Source organism: Narcine bancroftii, chromosome 5, assembly GCF_036971445.1.
Source record: "Narcine bancroftii isolate sNarBan1 chromosome 5, sNarBan1.hap1, whole genome shotgun sequence".
Lineage (NCBI taxonomy): Eukaryota > Metazoa > Chordata > Chondrichthyes > Torpediniformes > Narcinidae > Narcine > Narcine bancroftii.
In genome coordinates this window covers 171,672,541-171,684,548 of record NC_091473.1, presented here as the reverse complement: position 1 = coordinate 171,684,548, position 12,008 = coordinate 171,672,541, and the positions used below count along the sequence as shown (strand labels likewise).

Genomic DNA, 12,008 nt, shown 5'->3' with positions numbered 1-12,008 from the left:
CCTCTGCTATCCCCTAATTTGTACTCTGCTTCGAGTGACAACATCTACTGCTCAGCCTACTGGAGAACCTGAAAAGTAATAATGTGCTGAGCATGGAGCAAAGCAAAGATCCTGTGTTGATACCCATTGATAAGCAAGGTGTGAAAGGTCATTGGGGTCGCATGTAAAGGTGAGGTCCCAATCAGCATTGCTGTGATCCCCTGGAAAAACAAAGCAGGCTTGAGAGACCAAGTAGATGACTCCGAATCCCCATGTATTATCTTCACAGCTCCAGCTCCTCAACAACAAACTCAATCAGGAACTCATTTAACGACTCTTGTGCATTTCAGTGATTTTTTAAAAATTCTTTCTGTATTGCAGTCAGTTTGTTTACATTTTGTTATTTGTTTACATGTTTACGCTACGTACAGTTTTTTTTTGAACTACCAATAAGTGGCAATTCAACCTCGCCCACAGAAAAAAAGAATCTCAGTGTTGTATGTGATGCAGTGTATGTACTCTGATAATAAATCTGGAAACTGAGCTTGCATCACCAAAGGAGTGTCTGGAATGGATGCAAAAAGGATGATTAGTTAAGAGGATAACGGACACCGTCATTCAATTCAACCCAAAGCCAGCCACACCCTCACTAATAGCCATTCCAAAAAAAGGACCAGCTGTCCTTTCACCACAAAGTTTAGCACGAGGGCACGCCTGAACTCTGCGAAGATTTCCCGCAGCTTCCAGGTGTCCCTGACGGCAACACTGAAGAGTATTCTCAACCCTTTTCTCTCCACTCGTATAGACAAAGTTGATGCTGAAAGATACGTCCTTTTATGGAAGAATCTAAAAAAAAAAGGGGGAAAACATTTCAGAATAAAAATTTGCCATTTGAGATGAAGATGATAAATTTATTCTCTCAAAAGTTTAGGAATCTTTGCTCCAGAGACCTACTAAAGCTGAATCATTAAAAGCTAAGATAGGCAGTTTGTTGTCTGTTGGCAAGTCCAGGATTATGAAGAAAGTAGAAATGTCTCCTATGATCTGACTCAAAGGACCACAAGGCCTCATCCCAGTTTAGTTTCTAAAGTTTTTTTTAAAACGTAAATGTCATTCAATATGTTTGGGTGATGAAACTGTCATGGAGGCATTGTTGATTTATGTGTAAGCTGTAACATGTTGTGTGTGCTGTTTGCAGCAGTTACAGTGAGAAGGTGAAGTGAAAAATATGAATGTTGGCAGGAATCCTGACTCAGATTTTGATGAATGAGGAACAAAGGTTGATAAATGGAGAGGTGGTAAAAGCTAGTTGGAATACTATTTGGGAATTCATTCAGTGACCTTGACTTGTGCTGTGAAATAACTGAAATTCCACGAGTGTTCTGACCAGATCCATCCTCAGATCTCAAACCTGATAACGAGTTCCACAGCCATGTTCCCAAATCTTTTCCAGCATTTATCTGGAAGGTTTCTGGCACCATCCAAAAATAGGCCTAATGCTAGCCTACTCCCCCATGGTCTCCAATACAGATTACATATTCTTGTTTTCTTCCACGCTGCATTCTTCACTTCTGACATACCTGTTCCAGCAACAAGGTACTTCCAGGTATAAACACATTTTTCTTACAGCAGTGCCCTCTAGTTATAACAAGAGCTTAAAACATTACAAAACTGAACCTTATTATTGACGCTTGCAGCCAATCAGCAGGGTGAATATAACAAGCTGGATCCAGCAATGATTATATGGAGAAGGCCGCATGATGTGCGACATCAAGAATTGTAAATTAATCACATCGGGATCTTCACGTTGATGTCAAGGACTATCCCATCTATATAATGTAATCATCATTCATTATATATCCTCAAATGTTTTTTTGTTTTTTTTTAAACTTTATTTATTCGTTCAAAAAACAATATATGACATATACGACAATTAACCATAAACATGAACGTTATTTTTTATATTTATTTTAAAAAAGAGAAAAGAAAAGAACCCCCCTTCAGCCAATATCCTCAAATGTTAAACTGAATATAAATATTTTAAAAAGAAAAAGTTTAAATAACATAAAAATAACTTTCAATAGACACAATTTTCAGATGTGACTTCATTATTTTCAACTAAACTACATATACGTCATGAAAATTAACAATTTAAATTCATACATTTACAATAATTGTGACAATTTGGTCATCATTCATTGGTACAAATTTATAATAATCAAAGAACAGGAGAAGAAATTAATTGATGTTGAATTTTTTTTTTCTTGAATGTTAATGACTCAAACTTCATAGTTTAATCAATGAGTAGACACCTATAGAAAAAAAGGATTTAACAAATTGTAAATTCCCTAATGTCTCAACAGAAACTGCTTACCTGGGGAAGGTCCGACTTCGGAGCTCTTTGATGAACAGCTGACTTCCGTTCTGCACTGGTCGTATAATATCCACCATATGTATGGGCTCATATTTCTGTCTCTTCTTTTTCACTAGAAATTATAAAAGACAAAGATGCTGCACTTGACACAGATTAGCAAATCAAAATATTTACACCATTCTCACAGTCTTTTACTTGGAATGCAATCTAAAAGAAAGAATCCGCCTCTTCTGCCCTTAGAATGTTCCAAAGCGCCTACAGCCAAGGCAGATGCGAGTCGCTGTTGTCGTGTTGGAAATGTATTACAGATGAAGATCCCACCAACAGCTAAAGAAATGAGCAGAATCTCTCTTTTAGGCTTTGTTGACTGATGCATGAAAATTCATCACCACCAACATCGCCTTGGAATCATTTGTGTCCACCTGAGAGGGAGATAGGCAATTCAGGTGTGCTGTCCCGTCTGAAAAGCAACTGTGTGGAATGGTTTTTTAAATATAGAAACATAGAAGATAGGAGCAGGAGAAGGTCATTCGACCCTTCGAGCCTGCTCCGCCATTCAACGAGATCATGGCTGATCTTAAAGTTCAGTACCCCGTCCCCGCCTTCTCTCCGTAACCTTTAATACCCTTATACTGAAGGAATAGATCTAATTCCCTCTTAAATATATTTAATGAACCTGCCTCTACTGCCCTCTGTGGCAATGAATTCCACAGATTCACCACCCTCTGGGTAAAGAAATTCCTCCTCATCTCGGTCCTAAATGGTTTGCCTATTATCCTCAAACCATGGCCCCGGGCTCTGGATTTTCCCTTCATTGTAAACATCCCATCTGCATCCATTCTGTTCAGTCCTGCCAGAATTTTATATGTCTCTATGAGATCCCCTCTCAATCTTCTAAACTCCAGCGAGTACAATCCCAATTTGCGCAATCTTTCCTCATAAGTCATTCCTACCATTCCAGGTATCAGCCTGGTGAATCGCCTCTGCACTCCCTCCATTGCAAGAACATCCTTCCTTAGATAAGGTGACCAAAACTGCACACAATACTCCAGGTGTGGTCTCACCAAGGCTCTGTACAGCTGCAGTAAGGTATCCTTGTTCCTATACTCAAACCCTCTTGATATGAAGGCCAACATACCATTTGCCTTTTTAACCGCCTGCTGTACCTGCATGCTTGTCTTCAGAGACTGGTGTACAAGTACCCCTAGGTTTCTCTGCACTTCCCCATCTCTTAATCTATTGCCATTCAAATAGTAATCTGCCCTCCGGTTTGTATTACCAAAGTGGATAACCTCACATTTATCCACATTGTAGTGCATTTGCCATGTATCTGCCCAGTCCCTCAATTTATCCAAATCACACTGGAGCTTCCTGACCCCCTCTTCCGTGCACACAACCCCTCCTAGCTTAGTGACATCTGCAAATTTGGAGATATTACATCCAATCCCCTCATTAATGTAAATTATGAACAGCTGGGGTCCCAGTACAGATCCCTGTGGTACCCCACTGGTCACCACCTGCCACTCAGAAAATGAGCCATTTATCCCAACTCTCTGTCTTCTACCTGCCAGCCAGTTCTCAATCCACATCAATACTTTTCCCCCAATTCCATGAGCCTTGATTTTGTAAGCCAGTCGTTTATGCGGGACCTTATCGAAGGCCTCTTGGAAGTCCAGGTACACCATATCCACTGGCTCTCCCCCATCTATTTTACCTGTCACCATCTCAAAAAATTCCAATAGATTTGTCAAGCACGATTTACCTCTTGTAAATCCATGTCGACTCCGTCCGATCCCTTCTCTGCTAGTCATATGCTCCGCTATTACATCCTTAATAATGGATTCCATCATTTTGCCCACTACTGATGTAAGGCTCACCGGCCCATAATCCCCGCTTTTTCTCTACCCCCCTTTTTAAATAGTGGGGTAACATTAGCTACCCTCCAATCCGTGGGTACTGATCCTGAGTCTATCGAGTTCTGGAAAATAATTCTTAAAGCATCTGCTATCTGAATGTCCACTTCCTTAAGTACCCTAGGATGTAGATTATCAGGCCCTTGGGATTTATCTGCCTTCAATCCCATCAATTTCCCCAAGACCATGTCCTTAGAGATACTGATTTCTTTCAGTTCCTCCCTTGCATTAGTCTCTATGTTTCCCAACATCCTTGGGAGGTTATTTGTATCCTCTCTTGTAAAAACAGAACTAAAGTAAGAATTTAATTGGTCTGCCATTTCCTTATTCCCCATTATATATTCCCCTGATTCCGACTACAAAGGACCTACTCTGGATTTCACCAATCTTTTCCTCTTGACATATTTATAAAAGCTTTTGCAGTTGGTTTTTATATTTGCCGCAAGCTTACTTTCGTAATTTATTTTTGCTCTCTTGATTAATCCCTTTGTCCTCCTTTGGTGCATCTTGAACTGCTCCCAGCCTTCGGTTGTGGTACTTTTTTTGGCCAATTGATATGCTCTCTCTTTGGACCTAATGCTGTCTCTAATTTCCCTTGTTATCCACGGTTGAGTCACCTTTTTTGGTTTATTTTTATGTCAAACCGATATAAACGATTTTTGCAATTTCTCCATTAGATCTGTGAATGCTTTCCATTGTCTATCCACAGTCAACTCCCCCTTAAACATCACCCAATCAATCTTACTTAACTCCCGTCTCATACCATCATAATTCCCTTTATTTAAATTCAGGACCTCAGTCTCGGTTTTAATTTCATCACTCTCCATGTTGAGTGAGAATTCGATCATATTGTGATCGCTCCTACCCAAAGGGCCTTGTACAACAAGATTGTTGATTAACCCCTTATCAATGCATAATACCCAATCTAAAATGGCCTGCTCCTGAGTTGGGTCCTCGACATATTGGTCTAGATAACCGTCCCGTAAACATTCAAGGAATTCCTCCTCCTCAGTATTTTTACTAATTTGGCTAGTCCAATCTATAAGCAAATTAAAGTCTCCCATGATGACAGCTGTTCCCTTATTGCACGCTTTTCTAATTTCTCTTTTAATGCCTTCCCTCACCTCTACACTACTATTTGGAGGCCTATATACCACCCCCACTAACATTTTCCGCCCCTTGCTATTCCTCAGTTCTACCCATATAAATTCCGCATCTTCCGAGTTGATATCCTTTCTGTCAATCGTGTCGGTCCCTTCTCTCACCATCAATACTACCCCACCCCCTTTTCTTTCTTGCCGATCCCCTCCTAAATATCGTATACCCCGGGATGTTAAGTTCCCAGGCTTGCCCACCCTGCAGCCATGTTTCTGTAATCCCAATCAAATCATATTTGTTTATCTCAATTTCCACAGCTAATTCATCTACCTTGTTCCGAATGCTTCTTGCATTAAAATATAAAGCCTTCAGATTTGTTTTTTTCACCCTCCTTGCTCTTTCTGATTTTTTACTTTCACTGCCTAACCTAACTTTTCCTGTTTTATCTTTTCTGTCCTTTGCCCTATCATACAGGTTACCACCCCCCTGCCAAATTAGTTTAAACCGCACCCGACTGCTGTACCAAACCTAGCTGCCAATATATTGACCCCTTTTGGGTTTAGGTGTAACCCATCCTTCTTGTAGAGGTCATGCCTTCCCCAAAAGAGATCCCAATGATCCAAGAAGCCAAAACCCTGTCATTTACACCAGCCCCTCAGCCACACATTCATTTTTCTTAACCTTCCATTTTTGTCCTCAGTTGCACTTGGCACAGGTAGCAAACCAGAGACCACCACCCTGGCTGTCCTATTTCTTAGTTTCTGTCCTAGCTCTCTGTAATCCTTTTTCAGTACTTCCTCCTTTTTATCTATGTCATTGGTACCCACATGTACCAAGACATCAGGCTGTTCGCCTTCCCCTTTTAGAATACCCTGGACCCGATTTGAGATATCCCGCACCCTTGCACCAGGGAGGCAGCACACCATGCGGCATACCTATCTGGCTCACAGAATCTCCTGTCTGTATTTCTGACAATGGAGTCCCCAATGACCACTGCATTCCTCTTTACCTTTTGGTCCACCATGCCAGGCTCAGTGCCAGCGACCTGGTCACTGCTGCCAGCTTCTGTCAGGTCATCTCCCTCAACAGCATCCAACAAAATAAACCTGTTACTGAGAGGGATACTCATAGGTGTGCTCTCCATTTTCCTGGTTTTTTTCTTCCCTCCCGTGACAGTTACCCACTTACCTGACACATCTGGTCTTGGGGTAACTATGTCCCTGAAAGTTGAATCTATCAACTCCTCACTCTCCCTTACCAGCCGTAGGTCCTCAAGTTGCAGCTCCAGTTCCCCAACTCAGTCCTTAAGGAACTGCATCTCGGTGCACCTGACGCAGATGTGGCTATTTGGGAGGGTGGGACTCACCCATGGTCCCACATCTGACATCCTGTACAAAGCACTGACCCCGTAGGCATGACTGAGCTAAAATAATGCCACTTACCTTTCTCCTCGCTTGCTTTTGCCTAAGCCTGTTGAGCCAAAGGCTGCAAGTCCCACTCCTTCAGTGCCCCACTCACTCAGTGCGCCGCTCCTCACTGGCCACTCCCTCCCCTTTTACTGGCCCCTTGACCAATTAACCTTTGACCAATTAACCCAGTCACTCTCTCCAAGCTCCTGCTCCTCTGACTCACAGCTCAAACTCCAGCTACCTCCTCCTCAGACTCCCAGCCCGATTTTAAAACAGCAATCACAACAAACTGCCAAAGTTGCTGGACAAAGAGGTTAAGGGTGTCATTACTAATTATAATTACTAAGGCGAAGACTAATAACTGACCTTCAACTCAAGTATGACTCCCTAATTAGATGAAGAAAGCTCAACCATGCTATGAAGAGATCAACTGTTATATTATTAGAATTCCTTTTATGTTAAGAATTGATTATCTTGCATTCAATCGCTTTTGTCTCACAGACACACACTGCATGAACCAATTTGGCAAATGTCTGAAGCCCTTTTTCACTTGGTGTTTGCTTTACTTTGTGATTATTCACCTCTTCTCAGGCTCTGTAACTTTTTTTTTCCTATTGGGACTTCTTTTGCAAAAGACTCTTTATATCTCTGCACAGCTTGAAATAACTTTTGACATTGAGAATACCTACCCAACCTGATCCTGATTCCATTCTGGGAGATTTGAAAAGGCAAGTGAGCCAAATTTCAGTGTTTCATCCATTTCTTGTGCACCTGAACTGTTATTTGGTCTGATGACAGAAACAGACCATTTCATTTTATTAGGCAATTCAATGTTTCATTTTATTACAGACACTGATGTAATACATGGGTTTCAGATTCCCAGCAGCAGAAAAAGAGGCAGAATTTGTTATTTTGAACCTTGACAGCAATTACACTGATCAGTTTATCTGTTATCAGATCTTGTGATTATTGCGTCCCTTGCTAACACCACCCAGACAAATGCACCGCGCTCTAACTTTTGATAAGTGAGGGGTTGGAAACAAAAGCAGAAAATAATGTGGAGCACTGTGGGCACCAAAATACAAGAATTTTCCATTAAATTGTCAATTTAGATTCAATTTAGAAATTCCATGAGAATGGTGATAACCTTTACGATTTAAATATTCTGAACTATCTTCTCTTCATTTGCCTTAACTATGCACAGCATGTTCCAGTTAAGGGTGTTATTACCAGTGACAAAGCAAATGATGATGAAGACAGATAGTCTGAATATTCTTACACATCATTTTTAAATGCATGACCAAGAGGCAACAGCTTCAAAATTATTGGTTGCAATAACAGTGCGCGCAAATACTTCATAACCTCGAGTCATTACACTGGAGATAAACTATTCAAATAAATACTTGAGCATGCTAACTGAAGCTAACAATTTTATTTTAAAACAGCAAACATTTCAAATAAAACTTGAAACACTGATATTTAAACTGATCATTCAGTTGATCGGTTATGGCACTTTTTAAGTGTAACACAAGCTCTGCAGCCTCTCTCGCAAACAGAAAGTGACCCCTTATAAGTCAGTCTCTGCGATTGATCATGTAATTTATGTGCATGAACTATGCGATTTTAGTCTGAAGATATACTTCTAAAATCCAATGCGTGTTATACACATGAATAATTATTGCTATTAGTTAATAAAATTCTAGGCTTTGACTTGATCAGTACTTGATCTGAAGAAAGCCTTCACCACATATTCAACCTCAGAAAGCAAATATTCCTCTTTGCCTTAATCAAACAAGATAAAATTTGTGATTTTAACGGGCAAATTACATGCAACGCTGAAGTGATTATGCTAAAACCTTTCCAAGAGGTATCAAAGAGCACTGCAACAGGACAAGAGAGGGTTACATGCTTCTCCCAGCAAAAAAATGGCCAGCAAATGTGAACCAAGAAGTATGTCAGGAGTTGTTTACAACTCACTGATGAGGTATGGTTCTGAACTGCCCCAGAATTAATAGTAATTTGCCAAATTTGACACTCCATTTTGACTAACATGCAGGTGAAGAAAGTAACAATTAAATCAGCCAAAAAAAAGGTGTAAACTTTTCACTGGCTATGATATTCTTAATCTGGTACATGCTACAGCTGTGGGCAATGGCTTGCAATCTGATTCTCCAGATAGCAGAATTGAACACTTACTCATACATGTACAGTCACACAATTAATATTAACGGAAATACGCACTGCAATTTACGACTGTCAAAACACATGATCAAACGGCAACTTGCATTGAAAAAAAAAAGAATTTTTAAAATGTTTTGGAGCAAGAACCAATATTAGTCAAGCATCTCAACAAGTAGAACCTGCAAACATGGAACTCTGAGAACCTATGCATAAATCCCTGGTGAGACCACACTTATAACATTGTGTTCAGTTCTGGTCACCTAATTACAGGAAGGATGTAGAAGCTATGGAGAGGGTGCAGAGGAGATTTACCAGGATGTTGCCTGGATTGGAAAATACATTTCATGACGCAAGATTAGCAGAGCTCAGTCTTTTCTCCTTGGAGTGAAGAAGGATGAGAGGTGACTTAATAGAGGTCTACAAGATTATGAGAGGCATGGATAAGGTGGACAGTCAGCACCTTTTTCTCAAGGCAAGTAGAGCAAACACCTGAGGACGTCCGTTCAAAGTGAAGGGAGGAAAGTTCAGGGGAGACTTAAGGGGTACGCGTTTTTTTGAAACACATAGAGAGCGGTGGGTGGCTGGAAAGCATTGTCAGAGGTAAAGGTAAAGGTTCCATTATTGTCGCAGATTACTATATTTAGAATGCAACATGCGCGAAATTCTTTAACTTTTGTCTACTGTGGTGGCAGAGGCTGGAATAATAGGCAGGGACATGGATGAAAGAAAAATAGAAGGTTATAATGTAGGGAGGGTTTCAATTTATTTTTTCGGGTAGGCTGAAGGGCCTATACTGTGCTATAATGTTCTATTAATATTCTTTTAAAATTATATTTGATCTTATCCTTACTCTGTATTTCCTTAAACCACAGAATGTCACAACACAGTTTATTTTGGCGCTGAAACCAGGACATGAATCTGTAAAACAGACTGGCCAGACATATTAAAATGTTCAGGTCGCTTGATTTCCGTGACTGTCACCTGTTAATGTCCAGCCTTTTAATGTCATCCTGACTCTTGACTCTTTCCTCTAGGATATACTCAGCACCTCGAGCCTGCTGAAGAAGGAAACCTCAGAAGCAGGTGGTCTTCTTGAACATGCATCATTATACTCTGCAAGCTTGCCAAACAAATGGTTCTTCAAACTGCATTTTTGATTACCATTATTTGAAAGAAAGGAGCAATAACTCCTCATTAACCTTTAACAACCAGTGACCCCATCCCAATTTCTAACATGTTAATCAATTAATTATTTCATTAAATGTGGATTTTTAAGCAGTCTATTATCAGGGAAAAAAATTATTTCTCAAGGCCATAAGATTACATTTCCTGGAACATATACAAAATAAATATCTCAAGTACAATTGAATATAACTAATATTTTAACTGTAAATTTACAGTTACTGTAATAAATGATTTTGGTGCAATGAATCACAATAACTTTTTCCCACCTCTAACTGACTCAACGTTCATTGGAATGCCAGGTTGCATGTCAAGAAATTTGCAACATATTACATCAACACCTGAAAAAACAGACTCTATATATTATCCCAGATTCAGACTGAAGGATGCCAAATTCAATAATAAAGTGATACAGACAAATGAAATTTATTTTGAAAGTTCAAAAATTATCTTAAATCATCCTTCAAACATAGCCAAAATTGTCACAAATGTTACATTTATTATGAGGGAATTGAGTGTTGATTCTTCTTCAGTTAAGAGAGTCTCTGAAGGACGAGATCCCCTAACTTTACTTCTATCCTAAAGCCAAAGGCCAAATCTTTTTCGATGATTCAGATGGCATTGAAGCTAGACCCTGGGTAACAAGGAACAGTCAAATAACATCATCTCAAAGCTGGCTTTCATTCAACAAACTTCACACAGCCTGATTCAAAATTTTCCTTCCTTTTCATAAACATGAAAGCCTACAAAGAAATAATTACGTTTCGCCAGTCCAGTATTTTCAAAATCATTCTTGCAAAGAGTTTATATCGCTTAGTAAATCTCAACTTCTTAACAAGCTACTCAGTTCTAGGACAATTAGGGATGGCCAATATGCAGTGGCCTCAAAGAGGTCTGTTCCGTGAGGTCATATACAGGGCCCTCCATAATGTTTGGGACAAAGACATTTTTTTTCCCCATTATTTGTCCCTCTGCCCCACAGTTTTAAATTTGTAATGAAACAATTCACATCTGATTAATGTGCACATTCCAGATTTTATTCAAGGTTATTAGTGTAAATTTTGGATTGACCATGTCAAAATTACAGCACTCTTTATGCATAGTCCCCTCATTTCAGGGCACCATAATATTTTGGACATAGCAATGTTATGTATATTAAAGTAGTTATGTTTAATACTTAGTTGCAAATCCCTTGCAATGATGTCTGTGATTCATAGACATCACCAAGTGCTGAGTATCTTCTCCAGTGATGCTCTCCCAGGCCTCTACTACAGCCATCTTGTTTTGTCCCTTTACATTTTCTCTTCAGCAGACGGAAGACATTCTCAATTGGATTTAGATCGGGTGACTGACTTGGCCATTCAAGGAATTTCCAGTTTTAAGCTTAGAAAAACTCCTTTGTTGCTTTAGCAGGATGTTTGGGATCATTGTCTTGCTGAAGGATGAAGCACAATCCAATGAGTTTGGAGCCATTTGCTCAAACTTGAGCAGATAAGATGCTTCTATACACCTCAAAATTAATTTTGCTACTGCCATCAGCAATTCCATCATCAATAAAGAGATGTGGGTCAGTACCTGTGGCAGCCATACATGTCCAGGTCATAACACGCCCACTACCATGTTTCACAGATGAGGTGGTATGCTTTGGATCTTAGGAAGTTCCTTCACACCTCCACATTTTGCTCACCATCACTGATTCACGTTAATCTTGGTCTCATCTGTCCACAACACCGTTTTTCCAGAATTCTGCAGGCTCCTTTAAATAATTCTTGGCAAACTGCAATCTGGCCATCCTGTTACTGTAGGTAACTGGTGGTTTGCATCTTTCCATGTAGCCAAGGTATTTCTGTTCTTCTGCAGTCATTGACACAT

General features: G+C 39.9%; 1 protein-coding gene across 1 annotated transcript in view; it reads right to left on the bottom strand.

Annotated features, from left to right (window-relative positions):
- The window catches only part of phf2 (PHD finger protein 2), a 156,040-nt gene that overhangs the window by 92,436 nt on the left and 51,596 nt on the right, over nt 1–12,008 (bottom strand). Inside the window, 1 exon segment of the mRNA XM_069939768.1 lies at nt 2,354–2,465. Coding sequence (XP_069795869.1) covers nt 2,354–2,465 — 112 coding nt within the window.